At 41.7% G+C, this 24,940-nt stretch overlaps 1 protein-coding gene across 1 annotated transcript in view; it reads right to left on the bottom strand.

The window, feature by feature from the left end:
- LOC124709057 overlaps positions 1 to 24,940 on the bottom strand; it is a 205,149-nt gene that overhangs the window by 88,057 nt on the left and 92,152 nt on the right. Inside the window, exon 11 of the mRNA XM_047240705.1 lies at positions 18,890 to 19,168. Coding sequence (XP_047096661.1) covers positions 18,890 to 19,168 — 279 coding nt within the window. The remainder of the gene's footprint in view (positions 1 to 18,889; positions 19,169 to 24,940) is intronic.

A 24,940-nucleotide genomic window follows, 5' to 3' on the forward strand; every position in this document is an offset into this window, starting at 1 on the left:
GTGCGATTTAAGAGGACGGTCCGTCACGTTGTGTCCTATGATCAGGCGTTACTAGTTGGAGCATACAACATTCGGACAGTACTCTGCTGCTGTGGGGAACTGATTCCCCTCGCTTGAGCTCAAAATTTATCCATAGCTTTGGCATTCTTAGACTTCAGCCAGACTTTTGATCGGGTTGATCGTTCTTTTCTTATGACTGTCCTCCGTCATATGGAATGCCCACAAACTATTGTCGAGGTGGTCATATGTCTCCTACATGGCGCACGTCCCTGTGCTATATAGAGGTAGACTCAACGGATCCCGGTCAGATGTTCAGTGCCGCGACAGTGGTACCCTCTACTGGCGCTGCTGTACGCCTTTGCCCTAGAACCATTGTTATATGGACTGACTGGCATTTCACCTGGTGGATATCAATTTTGCTGCACCACTTATGCAGACAATTTGGCCCTCTCCCTTTGAAGTGTCAGAGATACCTGAGAGGCGCTTGTGTTGGTATCGACCTACTGCAATGTGTGTGGCAGCTCCCTCAGTGTACATAAATCACGAGCTATGTATATCGGTACAAGCCTGGCTCAAGGGAGTGTTGACCTGCTTGATGCGACTGCTACCTTAAGCTGCCCTGGTATGGATTTTAAGGCTCACCTGCGGCGCTCTGCAGCCCTCAACAGCAGACAGCTGCTGCAACAGATCAGGTCTGGACTCGTTGAACACCGTCTCCACCCCCTTCGTGATCCCTTGCAACGTACGTGCTGTGTCATCTCCTACATAGCATAGTGGATCCCTCACGTGGCGCCAGCTCTTCTACTCCTTCACACCCTGGCTTGCCACATGTTAACTGCAGTGGGTTCCTTTATTAACCAGGAGTTAATCCTCAGAACCCGCTATGAGTCCCTCACCCTTCCCCGGGCTCGAGGGGGTGTGGATCTTTCCCATGTTCTGGACAGACTTCTGGCCCTCTTCGTCAGTTCACGACCTACTATGTGGTAACATTGCCTGGTGTGCTTTATAAGCTTGCTGCCTGAGCCATATGCCCTGGCCTTGTTGGCGCATTTCTATCACATCAGCCTCTTTTTACTGGAGCACAGATCTCTTTCTGCCTCTTTGCTGCCTGTGTACTGAGATGCATCTGGCCATCGGCCACGCTGTGTTAGAACAGAAGTACCAGCACTAAAGATGGCGCGATATATGGCGGGCGGTGAGTGCTCCTTTCTTGATACGCTACACGCTCCGCCTGATATGTCACTGACAGTGGGAAAGAACAGAATCGTTCTCGTCTCCACGAAGTTCATCTCGCTAACTCCCCACTTTGCGTCACGTGCAGGGTGCGGGACACGTGCGATGATCGCTTTGTTTGTTGCCTGGCAATAGGCGTCTGGCGCGTGGTCCAGCTAATTCTGTCATTCCACATGTGCCACTGCTGACCGAGTAACAATGCAAATTATGTTGTTCAGGGATGACGTGTACTACCCGCAAGGGAAGACTCACTATGAGCATTGGTTCCATGGCCTTGTAGTTCGATGCTTTTTCTTGTCACTGGAAAGAAGTATTCTCGATTTTTGGACTTAGGTCAATGAGCCACATTTCACAATTGTCCATAATCCGAAATACATTCAGTACTTTTCCAACTACCTTTGGAGAGCTTTCTACGATCCGCTGTGCAGCTGTAATATCCCTACAATGAGCAGTGGATCTGATGTACTATTGTTGATTTTTTGATACTACGATGACTAACATTATTCTCCCTTATTTCGAGAAGATGTGCATGGATTTCTCAACGGCTATGGGTGGCTTTCATGGACTTCTCTCCACAGGTTTGAGGAAAAAATATATATAAATAAGAAAATTAAAGAATTTTCTGTTACATACATTTGTTACCATCTCCTTTCTTTTCTTCTTCCTTTTTTAGTTTAGGTAGGACTGTTGGGATAGGTGTGTCAGGGGCTAACACCTGACGTGGTGCAGATATTTTTGTTTTTAGGATGAAACTGGCTGTGAGAAATAGACCAGTTTTTATGGGTCCCTTTATAATCAGGAAAGTGAGGGAGGAAAGAAACAAAAAAAAAAAAAAAAAAAAAAAAAAAAAAGCGGCAAAGCGCAGGCCTGGAAACTAAGTTTCATAACAGTGCACACTCCGCTGCAGAGTGAAAATCTCATTCTGGAAATATGCCCCAGGCTGTGGCTAAGCCATGTCTCTGTAATATCCTTTCTTCCAGGAGTGCTAGTTCTGCAAGCTCTGTAGAACAGCTTCTGTGAAATCTGGAACGTAGGAGACGAGGTACTAGCAGAATTGAAGCGATGAGGACTGGTCATGAGTCGTACTTGAGCAGCTCAGTTGGTAGAGCACTTGTCCGCCAAAGGCAAAGGTCTCGAGTTCGAGTCTAGATCTGGCACACTGTTTTAATCTACCAGGAAGTTTCACGTAAATCTATATTTGAAGTCAAATCTCTCTTTTTCAGAAACACTTTTCTTCCCATTGCCAATCTACATTTTATATCCTCTCTACTTCGCGCATCATCAGTTATCTTGCTGGCCAAGTAACAAAACTCATGTACTACTTTCTACATCAACATCAGTACTCGGCAAGCCATCTGATGGTGTGTGCCGGAGGTTACTTTTGGTGGCACTGATTGATCCCCCCCTCCCCCTCCCCTCTCCCTCCTCCCACCCTGCCCCCTCTCCCCGTCCCCTGTTCCATTCGCGAGGGACGCGTGGAAAGAATGATTGTCGGTAAGCCTTTGTATTAGCGCTTATTTCTCGAATTTTCTCGTTGTAATCATTTCGCTGGATGTTGTGGGAGGAATTCACATGTTGTCTGAATCTTCCCGGAAATTCCTCTCCCAAAATTTCAGCAGTAAATCTCTCCGTGATCAACAATGCCTCTCCTGCAGCGTATGCCACTGGAGTTGTTGAGACTCTGTGCAACCCTCTCGCGCCGACTAAACGATTCTGTGACGAAACGCAACTGCTCTTCGTTGGATATTCTCTATCTCCTGTATCAGTCATCTGGTAGCAGGGTTCTTGTAATTTAACCTGACCCAAAGAATACTCAGGCGTCTTTTTTAAAAAAATCCAACAGAAACGCAGTAAAACCCAGCTATATTTAATTATGAAAATTTAATTAAAATATAAAATATTGCATAGATAGCCTTAAAGCAATTAAAATGAGCCATCATATTTATTGAAAGCAACTGTTTACTTTCATAAGAACATATCTTATTAATGTTGTGTCTTAACTTTTCTCACAGTACAAGAGACACAGTTAAATAACATTTCACTTCATGAAAAAACTTTAGGTTGATGTAGATTCGTAATTACTGTAAAGTACAATTTAGTCATTTTTGGAAACATGTAGAAATTTATAGATCTTTTCTCTCCTAAATTATTTATTAATTTTGACGAAAAACGCCCGAAGGTGGAGTATATTCTCTCAATGGCTATCTCGCTGGCACTAATAAAGTAGTTGTAAGAATGGATTAGTGTTTTGAATGAATTGATCTAGTTCTCTCAGCAATGCGATATTTAATTCCACTAATTCTATTGCCCTTTAGAATCACGTTCACATAATGTTGTTGTTGTTGTGGTCTTCAGTCCTGAGACTGGTTTGATGCAGCTCTCCATGCTACTCTATCCTGTCCAAGCTTCTTCATTTCCCAGTACCTACTGCAGCCTAAATCCTTCTGAATCTGCTTAGTGTATTCACCTCTTGGTCTCCCTCTACGATTTTTACCCCCCCACGCTGCCCTCCAATACTAAATTGGTGATCCCTCGATGTCTCAGAACATGTCCTACCAACCGATCCCTTCTTCTAGTCAAGTTGTGCCACAAGCTCCTCTTCTCCCCAATTCTATTCAGTACCACCTCATTAGCTATGTGATCTACCCATCTAGCATCCTTCTGTAGCACCACATTTCGAAAGCTTCTATTCTTTTCTTGTCTAAACTATTTATCGTCCACGTTTCACTTCCATACATGGCTACACTCCACACAAATACTTTCAGAAATGACTTCCTGACATTTAAATCTATACTCGACGTTAACAAATTTTTCTTCTTGAGAAACGCTTTCTTTGCCATTGCCAGTCTACATTTTATATCCTCTTTACTTCGACCATCATCAGTTATTTTGCTCCCCAAATAGCAAAACTGCTTTACTACTTTAAGTGTCTCACTTCCTAATCTAATTCCCTCAGCATCACCCGACTTAATTCGGCTACATTCCATTATCCTTGTTTTGCTTTTGTTAATGTTCATCTTATACCCTCCTTTCAAGACACTGTCCATTCCGTTCTGCTGCTCTTCCATGTTCACATAATAGTGCAGTGTTTTTAAAGCACTGTAAATAATACTTCAGTAACATGTGTCTGTTTGTAATCGTTTGAAAAATACAGTCGTCCCACTTTTTCTTTTTTAAATCATATTTTAGGTGTTACAAATTGGAACTCCAGTTTTATTTATAGTGTTGTATTGCAGTTTTGTGTGTTATACGATACCAGCTCCACTATATTGTTTACTCTGTTAACAACTCTCCGCTAAAAATGGTTTTTGATGTCCCGTTATTGACTCACACCAAACGGCGGCAACCAGTATACTCCGAAAAACTGGCAGCTATTTGCGTGAAGTAAAGTTAATGGCAAACTACTCCAGTTAGCGTTGTTTTTGCGACCCTGTTCTACGGTTTTTAGGCTAATTTTGATTTAAGCTACAAAATGCTATTAGAATATGTTTACCTACTCTGTTCCAACGCATTCTGTTAAGTTTTTATGCATGCTTTAATGTGTAACGCATTGAGATGCAAGAATGGGATCGTTGTCTCCTACCAATTAGTATAATTTGTGGTATCCAGTTTTCATTACTAACAAAAAGAACAGCGTAGTTCAGGATTTTCCGACAGTTATCTTGCGACATTTTACTACATGGACTAGTTCTGTGGATAATATTGCTTAAGTCTCTTAAGTAAAGAGAAGTCTAACCTTTATAATTTTACTAGCCAAACCGGCAGTGCTTCACAGTTACTAGATGTGTATGTGACGGATTTACGTCCTAATGTCCTCCTCCCCCTTTCTTTCCCCATCTCGTCTTCCTCCTTCCTCTCTCTGTCGTCATTGCCTCTCCCCCTCTCTAGTCCATCTCCCCCTCTCCCTCTGTCTATTCATCTACTTCCCCCTCTCTATGTCCACTTCCTCTCTCCCTCGCATTTCATCTTCGTCCTCGCCTCTCTCATCTTTGAGTCTTGTTTATTGTTGTTGCAAATGCAGCCTTAACTGGGAGTCCAGGTCGCTTAAAATGAACGGGAAAATCGGCTGGAGTTATTGTTATACAGCAGGGTATGAGAGAGGCCTCTTCAGGTACTACACCTGTGATAACAGTAGCATAAATGACTGTGTTTCACATACCTTTAATCTGAGAACGAATAGAAGTACAACGTTTAAGATGCCATAGTTAAATTCCATACTAGTATTCTAATCATAACCCGATACGCTTATCTTATTTCTGTTAACAATGACTTCGGGGAAGAAAACAAAACAATACATTGTTGTTTATAAAATTTTCATTGAAAATTGCATACAAGAAGAAGAATATAATGGTGTTAGGGGGGTAAGTGCAAGTATTTCAGTTGCTGAGTGAGGGCTGTGTACTGAACATTACATCAGTGTTTACTTTATTTGGAGACTAATGATTATAGCGATTGTGAGTAATAAATTTTCAGGTTGGTTAGTAGCTCCAAGTTGGATGGCACAGGCAAGCCGTCAATGTTTACAACGCCCTAGGCAGCAGCTGAGGTGTTGAAGTAATACACACGTGCACCCGAAACGGATCGTCTACTTTCGGGTGTAGTCCAATTCGTGGGGCAGTTACGACCATGCAGAAAACATCAAGTACTAAGTTAATTGATGTGTGTGCGGGAAGACTGTTAGAGGCAGAGAAAAAACAACCAACACACTGATGTAGGTGCGTATTAGGGTACAAATTATTACAACTTCTGTACCTGTACCCCTAAAACCATGTTTGTGGGAGAAAAAATTTCTGTAATTGTTTAAATGCCCCGCTATGATAGTCAAAACTGACTGTAAGAAAGACACGAAGCCCCGCATTTTCACAACACAGCAAGGAAATCTGTATGTATACATTGTCAAAGTCCATCTCAGTGTTTATTAGAGTACCATGTAAATATCTGAGGCGAATTGATCAGGAAGTTCTCGAAATTTTTCTAACAAGTTAAAAATATGTAGCCTACTCCCGTCTGAAAATTTATTGGAATATCTTGAAGTAAATTGGTCAAGAAATTTTCAATTATTTTGTTAAGGTTTTCGAAGTCAACCAGTCAAGAACTTTTCCTAGAATTTTTTACATACTGTCTCAAAATTTGATTATAAATTATCGCAGCTCACGTTAAAACGCAAAGTGTCGTTTTATATACACCACTATATAAAGACAAGACGCTGTTGTGTGTGTGTGTGTGTGTGTGTGTGTGTGTGTGTGAATATATTTCGGGATTTTTGATGACAGCGTTAAACAGCATCTTGTCTTTGTATAATGTTGTATATAATATGACACACTTTGCTTTTTAAGTGAGGTACGGTAATTTATAATAAAATTTTGAGACAGTGTGTACAATTCAGCGCCTGAAACAAATAGTGAATTGTCAGTTCCGCTTGCCGATAATTTTTGGCGTTGCTAAGAACGTGAAACACTTGTTACGTTACTCTGCCCACTTACATGTACTATTAAAAATAAGACTATTTTCTTGTCGTTAGGTATTAGGGCATACACCGCGCAGAGGGATCTGCATAATACGTGTCTCCTTAAATGAGAGAGGCACTTAAAATGATACGCTGTATTACACTATTTGAAGATCTTAGTTGCAATTTGTTTCCCTTTAACCCTTGTGTCCACATTGGGTTACCTGGATAACCTTTATGAACTATAACAGCCGATTTTCGGGTGTATTGAAACCAGTACACGCAAGCCTCAGATTATTCCTCATTTGCATCTTCATAAATGTCATAATAAAATCAGAATATAAATACATTCAAAGAAGAGCATTTAAGTGAGAAGGAACATAACTCACTCTCTAATCTATATTCGGGTTACCAAGGTAACCACATATCTCCGTTAGAACAGGTGTGAAGTTCACAAACGAAATACTTTATTTAACGTAATATATTAATAGTTTTATTATTTATTAGACAACCGAGTAATAATATTACAGATATAGCCATAAATATGTGCAGTATATGTCAATTTTTTAGTATAAGTGATGGAGTAACTTACATAATATTATATAGCTACCAAATTTTGCTGCTCGTTATACTGGAAAGATAAACTTGGAATTATTATTTTTTCACAAAGTCCACTACTGTTGTTATAATGCAGTTTTCATCACATATTGGTTTTTTACATTCCTTGCAACTTTTTCTTGTTTTTCTCTTCCTTTTGTTTGATTGAAATTTTCCCACCATACAGTCACCAACGATTTTCAGCCGTCCAGAAGCGTTTCGTTTTGGCTGGGCCTCCACTTAGTGGTCCTCGTGTCATGTACTCGGTACCCGATTTAACGGAAGATTTTCTCAAGAAATAAGGATTTGATGACCTAGAGATAATGGAATGCATTTTCAAATGTTTTCCCAGCTCCAGTAGAAACAGTCTGCGTCTGAGTCACATTTTTTGTTTTAGGGTTGTTTTGTGTGTAAATAATGTATGCCGCTAAACATGCAATATCCAGAATGTTGTAAAAAATGCTACCGGCCATCTCTGTGTCCTCATTTTTACACTGTATTGAGAACACAACTTGTCCATATTATCAACGCCATCTTTTGTGCTGTTATGATATATCTGGATTTTGAAAGAGGCCCAGAAGTGTATGCATCATAATGCATTGTGGATGACATTAGAACTGCTTCGTCTTTTTTTGGAAAATGTGAACTCAGAGAAACGTTATATTCATTGAATTCAAGTACAGATGACAGTTCTTGGCGTGAAGAGGAGGGTTGCATTTCTGGTGGTATATAGGGCTTGTTTCCTTTTACAGTGCCAACTATAGACAATTCCCAAGTCATCAAAAGCCTTGTTAGAGGTAAAGTTGTGAAACAATTGTCGGTGACTATATTTCTGCCAGTACCTTTGGAATAGTAACGTAAATCTTTTACTACCATCTCCCCTTGATTAGCTTCTCTTCCGGAAGCAGATTTACCTCTATACATTTGGCCAGTTATTGGATAAGAAATTCGCGAATCACAAACCCACCAAACCTTCAAGCCACATTTGCTGGCTTTGAGGGCATGTATTGAATAAATCTTGTCTTTGCTTTGTAAGGAGAAAGCTTATTACCAACAGTGAGTCAATAAGAAGGCACATAGCTTTTAAGAAGATTTGAATGTAGCATTTGAAATATATCAGATATTGCATCAGCTTTGCCACTTTTCAAACGCTCACCGTAGTGTTCACCAGTCAAACCTTACAAATTTGTTAATCTGCTAAGGGATAAGCTTCCACGATACAGTGGGAATGCATTTGTTTTCCACATTTCTTTTGCGTGTTCAGTGTTAGAGAATCTTACTCCAGCTGTAATCAGCATAACAAAATATGCAGCAAAATCTTCAGTTGTCAGTGGCTTCTACACTTTCGCTGCTCCTTTTGAACTCATGTTACAGTTTGTGTATACTTGATTTGCCTTCCTGTTAATTTGACTTATTGTTATGTCACACATTTCTACTGTAACTATACTCTTGAAGGTGTGTTTTATAGAAAGAAGTTTTGTTGTACGTGTTGACCCACCCCTTTCCCGCGAAATGTAATCTTTCAGCAATTTTCTTGTGCCAAAAGTTTCCTTATGCCATTTAGTTCCATCTTTACCACGTAGAATACTTGCAGAAGACGCAATCGCTTCACTGTTTTCATCAGATCTGTCCGCCACTACTATCACTTGTCTCTCTTTTAACTTCAGTATCACTACAAGCACCAATAGCACCTTCAATATCTGAAGCAGGAGCATCTTCCTTAGTCTGCACCCATTGGTCTGTAGAATCTTCGTCGCTGAAATCTGTAGTGTCATCCTCTTCTGTACCACCAGCAGGCAATAACTTTCTATCATACTTTTCTTTCGCTACGTAGCTTAATCTGCCATATTCAGATTTAGAGAGTTCCAGTTTATCATCCATGAGAATCCAGAGTTGTGGTTCACAGTAGCAAAGTTTATACAATAATAAACAGTTCATAGAATTACGCAAGAGTAACAACAGTTGCTAGCAACAATTAGAATGCCTCGTTGCAACGATTTCGTGTATACCAGTGATCTCCATACTAACATAGAGATCACTGGTGTATACCCACAGTTGAGTGTTGCCAACCGTGACTGTACGACAGCAGATTCACTGGTAACCTCGTTATAGAACAAAGTGTAATTTTTTGAGTGTGGACAAAACGGTTAATTTATGATATGACCGTTCCGGTATGAAAGTTTGCTTCATACCTCATATTCATGAACAGCAGTCAGATTGCGTTGTTGTTAATTCATAATCAAATTTTATACAGAAAGCAATATTTTTGGGCAGTAATACCAGAGTCATAATCTGATATGCATTCAGGGTAAATTATAACATGTATAGCAACTTTCAAGATCATCGTCAAATTTTCTAAAATGTGTCACTTCCTTCGGTAACTTTATTGGGCTTTAGATGACGAAATTAGTTTCGTGGAAACGCATGTAACTCAGTATACATAAGTCACCTGAGAGCTCAACAATGTAGGAAAAAGACAGATTGCTGCTTACTGTGAGCAAGACACGGGAAGTGGCAGATACTTACCATAAAGAAGACACGTCAAGTTGCAGACAGCCACAATTAAGGCACATAAAGCTTTCGGCCACAGCATTCATCAGTAAAAGAGACACACACATACATACACACCATTTACGCACACAACAAGCACATCTCACGTACACACGACAGCTAACTCCAGCATATCGGGCCTGATATTTGCATCAATCTAGATTAGGTATGTGAGAACACAGACTGCCCTCTGATATTTCACGTTAGGAACCAGCAAGGGCTTGTCCTCCGCAGTTGGTCGGAATGCAGGTCTCGTGCTGAAGCTTTCGTAATTAAAATTCCAGAAGACGCTGATACTTCCCGGAGGAACAGAATATATCGAGCGGAACTAACTTGAGACTTTAAGAGGGCAAAAAAGAAAGACTGAATAGATCAAGGAGAACCAACGTGTTGTATTACCGTTAACTCGTTTTTCCGATGCGGATGTTTGAGAAAAGAAAAATGTTTCAGACAGTTTCATTATCTTCAACCCTATAGCATCACAGTTGGTGCCATCCGCATCTGCAAATCCCTGCCATTAACATGCCAGCGGACACGTTTAATATGTTTCCCTGGCTGTACTTGCAGATTACAATGAAGAAAACTAGCTATAGCATGTTGTTCGCTGCTGAGGTTTATATCGTTACAGGATAAATAGTGTTCAAGACTAATACATCTACTCCTACGTCTTTCTCTGACTGTTATAATACCAACCACCGTAGTCGAAATCGCAACGTACGGTGGTAGCCAGTTCGAATCCTGTATGAGGAAGCAGTTTTCTCAGCCAGTATTTGGCCTGCAAGGGGAGGTGTAAAGTTCCTGATCCCAGGCAGGGTCGCCACGTGCATGGGGGCTTAATTATTAAATTTGAAAATAATTTTTATTTTTGGTAGCTGTATGTCCGATTACGCTGTGTCTCGTAAACGGTTGGCCCTGACTAGTGTTATTACGCAATCTGACTGCATAGAACAACAACAAAGAATGAAATGAAAATTTTCGTTAACACAATTAATTAATTAAGTCCCCAGCAACTATAAAACCTACGAAACTAAAGCACAAGTGTAACTGTTCTGTGTGTGGAAGTATGACTCAACGTACACATCTGGCACGGTTCTTCTTCAATAAGACAAGAAATTTCAAATACCATTTATACTGACGTGATAAAAAAAATTAGAAATACTATAATTGCTCAAGAAAACCAGAATTACACTCTAATACTAGAACACAAGCCAGATGCTTTGTTGACTGAACCTGTAATGACGCATTATTCAGGACATTGAAATAATGAGAAAAAAAAAGAAAAGTAGTTTGTTACCTTCATTTATATTGATGAAAAGCACTCTAAACATTACAATATCTCCACACCGACTCGCTACTACCACATCTCAACAAGAACTGACTACTGCCACATCTCGACAAGCACTCTTCACTACATCTCAGCAAGCACTCACTACTACGAGTTCTCAACAAGCACTGCCCTCCGCTACTTCTCAATAATCACTGCCAGTGGAGGCGGCGAAACAAAACTCTCTGGCGCTGTGGCTCAGTGTAGCCACCTTTCAGCTTTCGGAGCAGGAGGTCGACTTCCACTCGTGCACCCTTGAAGACTGCACGATACAAAGCTTTAGGGCGATGACGCCCAATGAACTCCTCAGTGTGGATGTACAACAGGCTCAAAATCTTACGGGAATCAGCGAAATATCGCGAGGAATGTGGATAGTGGGAAAGGGGCACTACATTTATAGTGTGTGGATAACTTGAGAATTTGGGTCTGACATGAGGCGTGCAGGGGTAGTCAGTGCAGTTGCGATGACCACCGTGTCCGGATAGCTCAGTGGGGATATCATCAGGAGACCCGAGCTCGAATCTTGGTTCGCCACAAGTTTTCAAGTTTCCCTGTTATTAAATCGGTGCCCACTTGGAGCCAATGTCTGTAATTCCTTTGCGCCAATCGACGTACAACACAAACATAATATCATACTACACTCGTACTTCTATAGTCACCAGATACCTCTGATATGCAACTCTCATTCTCCGCAAATGAAAGATGCCGTGGTGCACAGAGGAAGACGACCCTCCCGAATAGACGGCTGAACTTGCTCTTTTGGATCAGCCAGCCAGCATTGTCATACGACTCTTTCATTCACACTGTTGTAAAGATCAAGTATTAAAAGAAATTACGCTCCTTGCTAAACGATCTAAATGATAGCACAGACGACCTCTGGGGGTGCGACTGCAGATCGAAAAAGGCTGTGCATTCATCGCCGCCTGCGATCACGTTATTCAAAACGCCTTTGCACGTGGGCGGCTTGGAGAAGCAGGCTGTTCAGTGATTGGAGGAGGGAAGCGGTCTGTTAGACCTCCCCAACGGGACATACCGGTGATGGGGCACAACATTATGATCACTGCCCACTTCGAGATACAATGCAAGCGCGTTAGGCGATAAAAGAAATCGCATGAGCGGAGCAACAACGAATGGGTAACCATTCTAGCGACGATGTGAGCCGCAGAAGGGGAAATCCATAGTTACGGCCCAATGCTCCGGAATGTAAAGTGGTTGAAAGACTGTGAAGCCGCGAGTGGGCGGCAATGTGTTGGGTCGGTCACGACGTGGAGGTCGCACTCGCCTGCTATGAAAAGCAGTATCTAACGACAAAGGACATAGCTGGTGCAGGCGCAAGTGTTTTGAAACACGCCTTCCAACGCACTTTCTTAAACATAGGGCTCCGCGTCAGACAATCCCTATGTGTTCTCATGTTGGCCAAACGGCATCGTCAGTTAAGATTGTAGTGGGCACTGTATCACGGAGGCAGACCGTTGATAAATGAAAACTTGTTGCCTGGTAGGCTGAATAACGTTTCTTGTTATACCAGGCCGATAGTCGTGTGCAGATACTCTGTGATCCAGGCTCGGAGCACGTATCGCGCCATAGATACATGCCAGTGAGGGACAGAATTATGTTGTGGGGGCTCTCACCGATACTTTCTGAGTGTGCTGATATAAACCCAGAGATTTCCTATTTAGTCCGGAGACGACTTACATGAATTTAGAAGGAAGAAACGACGCCCTGAATTGTGGAAGAGAAATATGATTAAGCAAAATGTGGTCATCGGTTTGGAGTATATCAACTGGAAAGCAAACATTGTTCCTAAAAAGGAAACAGGCGCAGACTGCACGTAAATTGTCATACAGTGTTCGTTGTTTGAATTCTCTGTAGAATAGAAGAAGCAAGTTGTGTGGAAACAGTATACCAATATGTGATTGCTTTGGGCTGTTATACATTACTACATATTTGAGTACACTGTTCAGTCAAAATGAGTAGAGTGTTCAGTCAAAATGCGTCGTTTCACCCAGTAGCAGTGACTGGTGCAATATGCATTTCTGCTAGTTAAGCCTGTGATAGCCCTTCATTTTCATAGTGCACCAAGAGTACAAGTGCACGTCATTCCTCTGAAACATGAGAAATTACAGGTGGTTTCTTGCACGATTGACGTTATCCCATTGTAGTTTCGTGAGTATTTTGATAATATTCCAAAGCAATTTGCCGTTAATACCGTGACTGACGGAGAGGAAGGCAATGAAACTGGAACTGAGATTTGTGACAGTGCTCAAGAGTGATAATTTTATGAACATATGTGCCTGTCAGAAGTAAACAGGGTTGTTCAATAAGTAACAAACGAGGAATTAATTTTCTGATGTTGCAAACCAATGCACTAATAATGATATTGTCTTCCAACATATTGTCTACTTTGATATGTATTGTTTAATTATGAATGTTTAAACAAATAATAGGAATGTGTATAACATGTTGAAACGACAAATAATATTTTGCTTGAAAATTTACCACAGGGCTATTACAAATGATTGAAGCGATTTCATAAATTCACTGTAGCTCCATTCATTGACATATGGTCACGACACACTACAGATACGTAGAAAAACTCATAAAGTTTTGTTCGGCTGAAGCTGCACTTCAGGTTTCTCCCGCCAGAGCGCTCGAGAGCGTAATGAGACAAAATGGCGACAGGAGCCGAGAAAGCGTATGTCGTGCTTGAAATGCACTCACATCAGTCAGTCATAACAGTGCAACGACACTTCAGGACGAAGTTCAACAAAGATCCACCAACTGCTAACTCCATTCGGCGATGGGTTGCGCAGTTTAAAGCTTCTGGATGCCTCTGTAAGGGGAAATCAACGGGTCGGCCTGCAGTGAGCGAAGAAACGGTTGCACGCTTGCGGGCAAGTTTCACGCGTAGCTGCGGAAGTCGACGAATAAAGCAAGCAGGGAGCTAAACGTACCACAGCCGACGGTTTGGAAAATCTTACGGAAAAGGCTAAAGCAGAAGCATTTCTTAAACAGGAGATTGGAAAACCGATGGATCGGTCGTGGTGGAGATCATGATCAGCAATTCATGTCATGGCCTCCACGCTCTCCCGACTTAACCCCATGCGATTTCTTTCTGTGGTGTTATGTGAAAGATTCAGTGTTTAAACCTCCTCTACCAAGAAACGTGCCAGAACTGCGAGCTCATTGATGGGGACATGCTGCGCCGAGTGTGGGAGGAACTTGATTATCGGCTTGATGTCTGCCGAATCACTAAAGGGGCACATATCGAACATTTGTGAATGCCTAAAAAAACTTTTTGAGTTTTTGTATGTGTGTGCAAAGCATTGTGAAAATATCTCAAATAATAAAGTTATTGTAGAGCTGTGAAATCGCTTCAATCATTTGTAATAACCCTGTATTTTGTATTGCATGATACTTATGATAAAATAAGTGTTGTTAAATCCAAAAGGCGATATGTCAGTCGTTTCGTATTACCATTTTCTATTACTTGCCTGTATTCTATGATTACAGATTTTGGTATAAGATTGTGTTCTTGCTTATGAACATGTTTGAGTAACTACCAGGTTTGGGAACAATACTATTTAATATTATACACATTTTTCAATATGTCTCGAAACTACTGTTGAGTGACATGTTCCTCTTTTGATCTAAACACCTCAATTACTTACAGAAATGTGTACTGCCGGTAGAATTGGAACAACAGGTGTGTGCGCATTTTGGGCACCTACATTACTTTCAGTTTGTAAGACTAGAAATAAAATGTGAAAGTGCGACAAATGGTGTCTGGTTAGTGTTACAACATACAAAATAAGTGGCTTAAAACATCACTCTGTGGGTAAATGGCAATTTTCAGCATCCTTCTATTGCACCATACTTCAACAGCTTCTTTCCTCTTATCGTCCAGGAAAGACTTCGTAATCCTGACATTTATATATTACCTGAAAATTTCTCTTTTTCAGAAATTCTTTTCTTGCTATTGTCAGTCAATATTTCATGTGCTCTCTACGTCGGCAATAGTCAGCTGTTTTACCACTCAAATAGCAAAACAGACTTACAACTGCTACTGTCTCATTTTCTGTTATAATGTCCTCAGTGTCGCCCGATTAATTCGACTACGCTAGGTTACCATAGTTTTGATGTTTGCCTTGTAACCTGTTTTGAAGACACTGTCGATTCCGTTCAAGTACTCTTCAAGGTCCTTTGTCGTCTCCGACCGAATTGTAATGTCATGGGCAAACCTCAAAATTTTAATTTCTTCTTCCTAAACTTCCCAAATTTCTCCTTGGTTTTCTTCAAAGCTCACGCAATCTAAGGATGGAATAAAATCTGTGATAGGCTAAAGCTCTTGTCTTAATCCATCCTTAACCACTGCTTCCGTTCTGTGTCCTTCGGCTCTTACAACTGCCAAATGGTTTCTGTACAAGTTCTAGATAATTTTTTGTTTCCAGTATTTCACCCGTTTCCTTCAGACTTTGAACAAATGAATTCCAGTCGACACTGTCAAAATTTTCTCCAAATATAAACATCCTATGAGCGTACGATTGTCTTTCTTGTAACATGCACGCTGTTGTGTCATATCAGTAAAGATGTCTGATTAGATGTAACAGAGTCCCACGGTTCCTTAATATTGAGAAGGGAATCAAATAAATACAAGTTCCCCAGGGAAGCTTCAGTAACTGATAAAAAATGGAAAATTGTAATTTCTGGGACAGCCAAGAAGCTACATGGAACCTTTCACATGTCTGGGAAACAGAAGTTACATTAACATTAATTCAGCCAATCCACAAAACTGACTCCAACAACTTTAGAGGAATTTGTCTCGTACCGGTGACTTACACAATTCTTTCAAAACCATCACAAAAAAGACTGGAGAGCCAATCGGATCAGCAATTAGAAGATTACTAAGGAGGGTTTAAAAAAGGTCGAACCTATGTGGAATAAATTTTAAGGATGAAATTTATAATCAGATATAGATGAAAGGGATCTAAAAGTTTTTGTATAACATTTGTAAACTTAAAGACAACATCATTTGATTGACAGCATCTAAAAAGAGTTGCAATCATAAAAGACACAGAAATAAACACAAAACGCAAAATTAAATTTTTAGGTGAAACCTCCAGAGGTCTTGAGATCAAAACTGGTGCAAGACAGAATTGATTGTTTGTATTTCGCCAACGATCTTGCCATCTTAGCTTAATGTATAAAAGATGGAACAATGCAGAGAAATCTTCGGCAAGAGAAAGCTTCAAAAACAGACCAATACGTAAAGTTAAGGAGAAAACAGAATGTATGGCATTTCCGAAGGTCGCTCCGAAACGCACAGAAACTGGATGTGGAGGAATAAAAACGCTAAAAATTTTTTGTAACGACTTGAAATAATACATCTCAATGCTGAATGCTAACTTAGCAAGGGCAAGGAAAATGAAAGTGGCTTTTCAGTTAGCAAAAAAGTTGTATAGCAAGAAATCCTCATCCATAAATGCAAAAGTCCGGCATTGAAACACTTTTATTAGACCACAATGCCTTCATGCTTCACAATGTCTTTCTTAAAATACAGGCAAACAATCAGATGATAGAAAAAGAAGGAAACTAGAATAGTCAGAATAATTTTTGAAACAAAATATGACAATGGGAAATGGAAATTAAGAAGTAGTAAAAAAGTGTATGAAAGAACCGAACTAATATTAGGCACAGTGAGTTAAAGACGAGTTGTATTGTATGGACACCCAAAATGATAGATGAGAAAAGAATAACAAGAATTTCAACTTTTTTGACAGAAACTCAAAAACATCACTGATGTGGATGAAAGAAGTTAAAGCAGACCTGAAGGAAATGGAAATAATGGAGAAAGAATGAGGAAAGAGAAAGAAGTTCAGACCAAAAGTAAAAAGTTTCAGGGACTTCCAAGCGAAATGCAAGAAAAAGATAGACGCAATATGGATGGCAACAAGAAAGAACAAAGTATGGAAAGAATGAAAACCTACTGGACAGGAAGAAAGGCGGAAAGAAAGACGTTGCTACAAAAACGTGTAATAGGCATTTGTTAGCGTAACATGGCGCTAGGATTATAAACTTCAAATGGTGACAGAGTCACTTGCAATCTGTTACAGTGATCAGAACCCTGCGGTTCGTCATAACTATAAATTGTTTACTAATTTGTCTCACAGAACAGGAACTAGCAACATAAACAAGCGAAAGATTATAACGATGTAAAAATGTGGTGTCTTTGCTCAGAGATAATTCATTACTAATTACATTCTGGACCATAGGTACTTATAACAGTTACAAAGCCGTTTCAGCCTTACAACAACTCGTTAAAAGTATTGCTATTGCAAATACATGGCATTAACGCCACAAATAAAAATTAAATAAAATAAAAATGGTCAGTCAGAAAACAGAATGTGGAAAGAGCTACAGTGCATCATCTGTTATACCTACGAAGCTCCTAAATAGACTCACTGGCACTGTATTAGCCTTTTCATTTAGTGTATTCTGTCCATGTTTTCTGTCATGAACGAAAATTTCCAGTTCTTCGTAAAGACTGAGTTTGCAGCCTTTGTTTATTTTGTGAAGTATTATTATATTGTCCTGTATGTTATCACACGAATGTAAGAGTTGCTTTCTCCACCAAAAATAAAGTAGGTAATAGACTGCCGCACAGTACAGAAGCCAGTAAAGATAAATTCTGCATCTCATGTGTATATAAGGTAAAATGCAATCAATGCCTCATATAGATTTTCGGTCATACCGGACGAAACTTCTCAACAGATTCAAAGAAAACGTTAATGCGTTTAGATATAACACAGCTAATAAATCTGCCTTACCTACACACGTTCAGTACACAACACATTCCTTTGGTAAAATAGAGGACAATCTAATTATACTTCACAAAATAAACAAAGGCCAGAAACTCAATCTTTGAGAAGAACCGGAGGTTTCAATTTGCAATAGAAAACATGAACAGAACACACTAAATGCAAAAGCTCAGACAGTGACAACGAGCCTCGCAGATACACTACTTGATGCACCATAATCCTTTCCACTTTCTACTTCATGAGTGACCTTCATAAAAGATAATTCCAGTAACACTGTACAGAAGCAGTAAGAATTAGGTAATGTTGATACTAAGTCAGCTAGTTTTATATTTTCTTTATTTGTGTCTTTAATGTCATGTATTTGCAAAATTAATAATTTTAATAATTTGTAAAGAACGAAACAATTTTATAATCGTTATATTTATCTATGGTCCACAATATAAATTAGTAATGAATGGTATCTGAGGCAAGTCACTATATTTTTGCACCGTTATAATCTCTGGTTTGTTATACTGTTGGCTCCTGTTCTGTGAGACAGATTAAGTTAAGAATTAATATTTATGACGCACCGCAGGGTTCTGTGCACTGGAAAAGGTTATAAGTAACGCCGTCACCCTTTAAAATTTATAATATTAGTGCCATATTACACAAAATGTGCTTGTTATACGTTTTTGTAGCAAAATGAAACCACTACAAAGAACTGGCTAGATCCAACTAAAGAAAAATTAACGTAATATTTTTGTGTGTAAATTTTCGAAACGTGTCATGGGATGAAATAAAAAGAGTGACTGATGCAGTCTTTTGGTTCTGGTTGAACTTTAAGGCGACTGAAGAAATTTCATGTGGTCCTCTCAGTGGGTTAAAGAAGTAAAGAAAGAAAGAGAGACGGAGTAGAAGGCGGCTGGCGCTCGCGGCGCTCACCTTCTCGATGCCGGTGGTGGAGCTCTTGATCTTGCTGGTGAGCCCGTTCTTGAGCAGCTGGAAGCGCTTGGCGGTGGACGTGGAGAAGAAGGTGTCACGCAGCGAGTCGAGCGTGCGGTGGCGACGGTAGATGAGCTCCTCGTTGAGCGACGCCTGCTTCTGGATGTTCTGCCGCACGCGTTCCTTCTCGCGCAGCCGCTCCGTCGACATCATCAGCTCCTCGTTCATCGAGCTCTGCTTGAACACGTTCCCGCAGCGCCGCACCCCGCCCGCCGACACCTGGGACACAGCAGGGCGCTCTGTGACGCACCACTCCCAGCCGCGCCTGGACGCCGGGGCTGGTTTCCGATGTCCAGTGGATGGGGATTCTGTCCAGCCTGGAGAAGGTGACTCGGTCTTTCCATAGAGCATAGAAGTAAGTAACGGGGTTTTTCCTATGAAAACCACTTGGGTACCTACAGCGCCTAGTGCAGCACCCGTCGCGTCTTGTTTTCTGTGTTTGCTTGTTTATCTCACTACCTCATTAAACCTTTCTACGTCTACGTTTATACTCCACAAGCCACCCAACGGTGTGTGGCGGAGGGCACTTTACGTGCCACTGTCATTACCTCCCTTTCCCGTTGCCGTCGCGTATGGTTCGCTCGTCCGCAACTCGTGGTCTCGCGGACGCGTTCTCGCTTCCCGAGCACGGGGTCCCGGGTTCGATTCCCGACGGGGTCAGGGATTTTCCCTTGCCTCGAGATGACTGGATGTTTGTGCTGTCCTCATCATTTCATCATCATTCCGGAAAGTGGCGAGATTGGGCTGAGCAAAGGTTGGGCATTAGTACGGGCGCTGATAACCAAACAGTTGAGCGCCCCACAAACCAAACATCATCACCTCGTATGGTTCGCGGGAAGAACGACTGCCGGAAAGCCTCCGTGCGCGCTCGAATCTCTCTAATTTTACATTCGTGATCTCCTCGGGAGGTATAAGTAGGGGGAAGCAATATATTCGACACCTCATCCAGAAACGCACCCTCTCGAAACCTGGACAGCAAGTTACACCGCGATGCAGAGCGCCTCTCTTGCAGAGTCTGCCACTTGAGTTTGCTGAACATCTCCGTAACGCTATCACGCTTACCAAATAACCCTATGACGAAACGCGCCGCTCTTCTTTGGATCTTCTCTATCTCCTCCGTCAACCCGATCTGGTACGGATCCCACACTGATGAGCAATACTCAAGTATAGGTCGAACGAGCGTTTTGTAAGCCACCTCCTTTGTTGATGGGCTACATTTTCTAAGGACTCTCCCAGTGAATCTCAACCTGGTACCCGCCTTACCAACAATTAATTTTATATGATCATTCCACTTCAAATCGTTCCGTACGCATACCCCCAGATATTTCACAGAAGTAACTGCTACCAGTGTTTGTTCCGCTATCATATAATCATACAGTAAAGGATCCTTCTTTCCATGTATCTTTCTATGTATTCTGTCGGGTTTGGTTTAGATTTGTTAGAAATCACGTTAACTACAACTTGTTCATTTTACATGGCCAAAGGTAGAACACGGGACGAAACTTTGTTTACATACAGATGAGACGATAGGCGTTCGACGGTACTCCACAGTACACGACTGATGGTCGTGCCTCGCCATTGTACAGTCACGTTATAATCATAGTGCGTTACTACTTCTTCGTATTCTTATCGTCTGCTGAAATGCAGATATACGTGACCTAAGAGTAAGCTCAAATGGCGAAGTGTTGACAAATAACGTAGTCCAGCTCTGTCGGAAAGATTTGCTTCCTTTTAAAAAATGTAAAAAAAAAAAAACCATGGATATTTCTGGTTGAGAGGGAATTCATCGTAGCATGGTGTGCGCTCTTTGTGAGAACAATGAGAGAGAAAACGAGGCAGGTGTGAAGTGACCTACAACTGTGATCTGAACTCCAACTTTAGTTACTAGATCGTAAAACAACAGTTTTTTGATCGAACAGTCCACGACAGTTGGTCAGCGCTCCTGACGAAGGTGACATGTCTGCTCCGAAATATTGTACCCGCTGGACACTATGAACCGGCAGCACACCCATGGACTGTAAATACGCCGGGAGAAACTGAAAATCACAACAGTTTTAATTTCGTACGTTCCTCTCTAGAAGAATGTATTAATAGCAATTGTATTAGACGTTCGTTTCAGTTATCAGACAGTAACATAAGTTCTATTTTATTTATATTTTCATTTCCTACGTTTTCGCGTAGAATGTATTAAAAGCGAAAGTACTGTTGACTCCTACAATCACAGCTGTATTGTTCGACCGTATAACAAGTTTTATTTTCCTATTGTTCAAAAAATGGCTCTGAGCATTATGGGACTTAACAGTGGAGGTCATCAGTTCCCTAGAACTTGGAACTACTTAAACCTAACTAACCTAAGGACATCACACACATCCATACCCGAGGCAGGATTCGAACCTCCGACCGTAGCGGCCGCGTGTTTCCAGATTGAAGCGCCTAGAACCGCTCGGCCACTCCGGCCGGCTTTCCTATCGTTCATTTCGATTGTTTTTCCCGTAGACTTATGTTAAAAGAATGTACGTTTGTTCTGTTTGCTGTACTTGTACCAAGTACAGTTCAGCAACCCTATTACATTTTGACTGTGCGCAGATACATCACTCGCGCGTCATTCAGAACAACTAACAGCACATGTCAACAATTTGCAACGCGCTCAGCTAACAGGGCAGTTGTAAACTGAACAGGTTCTGCAGAAATTAGCGAACACGTTTTTCTTTCATTGCCAGCCTCGATTTGTGCCGGCAGCATACGAAGAACAGAAATACGAGGCAACTCCGCACTCGACGTAGCAGGCTGCAATAGCCACGATCTCACGATCTCAAACACATCTTACGTATTTTCTCGAGAATGAAAAGAAATACGACTTTCCATCCACCGTTAAAAACAATTTCGTTATGTTAACTATATTTTATGTGCAGCAACCTATGTTCTAACACCCACCACACTTAAACTGTCCAGCGACTACATTTTTCACTCCAGAGTTTTCAAAATATGTGCAGTTTTGTATTTTAAGTATCACACTAGCTATGGACAATAATGAAAAGAAAACAAGTTCATTATCAAGCTACAATATGTTGCTACAAGATGCGGAAAAATAATATTTTCTTGCCGAATAGTTTCCTCAAAGTCGAATGTGAAAGACTGCATAACGGAGAACACGCGCGAATCCCAAACTAGTAGTTTTTATATTTTTCGCGATAACTAAAAGTTTTATTGAGAAAATAGCTAAGAGGCGGATGTGGCTTTGCTTCATCTACGTGAAACGATTTTGTTGACATGAAATTTCATTCCCTGTGCATTGTGTCGCACCTGTTGCTTGGAGCGACCAGCACTTCAGCGGTTATGGGGTACCCTAAGGGACAGGGAAGCTTGACACACCTCGCGCAACCCAAAGGCACCTTTGTTTACTTGTGTGCTCTGTGGGTATTTCGGTAATCCTTGTAGTGGATTGTGGTCGCTGCTTACTCTGCGGGAGGGTTGAGTAGGAGCTGGTGTGGGTGGGGGAGGGGGAGATGGCGACAGGAAGGGCATGAGACAACCCTCGAGCACTTACATTGCCAAATCCATTTAACGTGCCGACCCCGAGAAGATGTGGGATAAAGGCCAGTAAAAAAGCCATGAGCCAGATGAAGTTGGGGTATAATGAGTTCGGAATGTCGTTTAGCATTCGATTTGTCGGACCTCGGAACCTCCACGAAAGTAATTAGATTTCTACAGGATATTTATTACTGGTGCTGTAGTAGTGACAATTTATTCCCGTGTCGCGGATCAAAGGGGAACTGGCGACTCTTATTGAAAGTGGTTTTAATACTGTAGTTGTGCTGAGAATTAAACGAGTGATACGAGAACTATCTTCTGACATGAAAATTTTCTGCTATTGAAGTAGAAAAATATTTACGCTGTAAGAAAAGTTGCTTTTTCCGGCTGCTTAATATTTATCTCTTCTTGTCTCCTAAACTATAATTGTGTAGTTACTTTCACTAGTACATGTCGACAACCTGTGCAGACCTGGTCACTAGAGTCGGTAACAGTTAAGTAATAACTTAAAATTTCACGTATGACGCAGAATTTTTATCAATAACAACATCCGAAACGTAGTAAGCGACAAAAAATTTTCACTTTACACTTTATACGGGGGTCAAAGCGACAAGAAGTTTCGGACAGGTGCGAATTTATTTTTTCAGTTTGTTGGACGTCGGTGGGTGCTATGTTTCCCTTAGACGACAGCAGTACTGTATGGTTCATTGGCGTGACACGAGTTTGCAGCACGCTGCGAGGAACATTTTACTATTATAGGGATGAACATTTTATTACTGTAGACGCGGTGCAGTGCGGGGCGACAATGATAGCGGAGGCAGCAAAGGCAAAACATGCAGCGCAGTGATCGATCTAAAAACCTGTTAATTTTGGCCCTCCGACAGTGTACGGGAGTTAGGCAAGTGGAGGAAGACTCTACACTATTGGAAGAGTGCTCAGGAAGGGCAAAGCAGGCACACAAATGTTCTTACATCGTGAAGAAGCACGAGCGTATAACATTTTAGTAGCAAAATATTTGCTCGACGATGCGGAGGAATGCCAGTTCCCACTGCGTTACAATGCAGACGTATCAGAAAGTAACGAGCTGACCATGGACAACATGATACCCTTGGTAGGTGTAGGCGGTTACGCCAAAGCTGAGGGATTCACTGTGAGTAGCGGGCCGAACTTTAATCGTCGTTCACAGTATTGGTCACTGTAACAATAACATCCAACTAATTAGAACTGTGGTTAAAGGCTGAGTACAAACATATTTGCAAATATGTTACACTGGACGTAGTCAAAGACAATTCTTCTTACAGGTTTCATTCTCCTTAGAGGTTTCATTCATTTTTCTTCTGATTTCTGTCCAAATGAACTCCTTTTGCATTTCTCCACTCGGCGTCAGCCATGTTCCACAAAATATGCTGTTTTGGTACCAACTCGGTGAGCTGCTCATTCTCAGACGCTGCTCATGCGCGCGAAAGAAACACTGCAGCTATCACCTAAGCGCTGCTGCTCGCAAGGGAAACTCCCCATTGGACCGCGTCCACCGCCCCCAACCGCAGATTTAATGGTAAGATGGCCCCATGTATAGCCCGTCAAAAACTGAACACAGATCAAGCAGAAAAACAAGAAGAAAATGCAATGGACAGCGAGGAAAGAAGCAAAATAGAACTAGTGACCAGACTAAGCTCAAGATGTGCAACATCTAGTGAATACTAATACGCACGGCACTAATGCGAAGTGGAATATCCGTGTTCAAATCTCCCTCGTGCCCCATATTTTATTTTTCACATAACTATGGTCTGTCCGCCCAGTCACTGTCGTATCTGTTCGCTGTATTCAAATTTATGTCTGTGTCGTGGTGTAACATCCGTTTGCAACAGCGAGGAGTAAGAAAGGGCCATCCAGACGTTCGTACCTCCTACACTCCTGGAAATGGAAAAAAAGAACACATTGACACCGGTGTGTCAGACCCACCATACATGCTCCGGACACTGCGAGAGGGCTGTACAAGCAATGATCACACGCACGGCACAGCGGACACACCAGGAACCGCGGTGTTGGCCGTCGAATGGCGCTAGCTGCGCAGCATTTGTGCACCGCCGCCGTCAGTGTCAGCCTGTTTGCCGTGGCATACGGAGCTCCATCGCAGTCTTTAACACTGGTAGCATGCCGCGACAGCGTGGACGTGAACCGTATGTGCAGTTGACGGACTTTGAGCGAGGGCGTATAGTGGGCATGCGGGAGGCCGGGTGGACGTACCGCCGAATTGCTCAACACGTGGGGCGTGAGGTCTCCACAGTACATCGATGTTGTCGCCAGTGGTCGGCGGAAGGTGCACGTGCCCGTCGACCTGGGACCGGACCGCAGCGACGCACGGATGCACGCCAAGACCGTAGGATCCTACGCAGTGCCGTAGGGGTCCGCACCGCCACTTCCCAGCAAATTAGGGACACTGTTGCTCCTGGGGTATCG

This window comes from Schistocerca piceifrons, chromosome 7 (assembly GCF_021461385.2).
Source record: "Schistocerca piceifrons isolate TAMUIC-IGC-003096 chromosome 7, iqSchPice1.1, whole genome shotgun sequence".
NCBI classification, from domain to species: Eukaryota; Metazoa; Arthropoda; class Insecta; order Orthoptera; family Acrididae; genus Schistocerca; species Schistocerca piceifrons.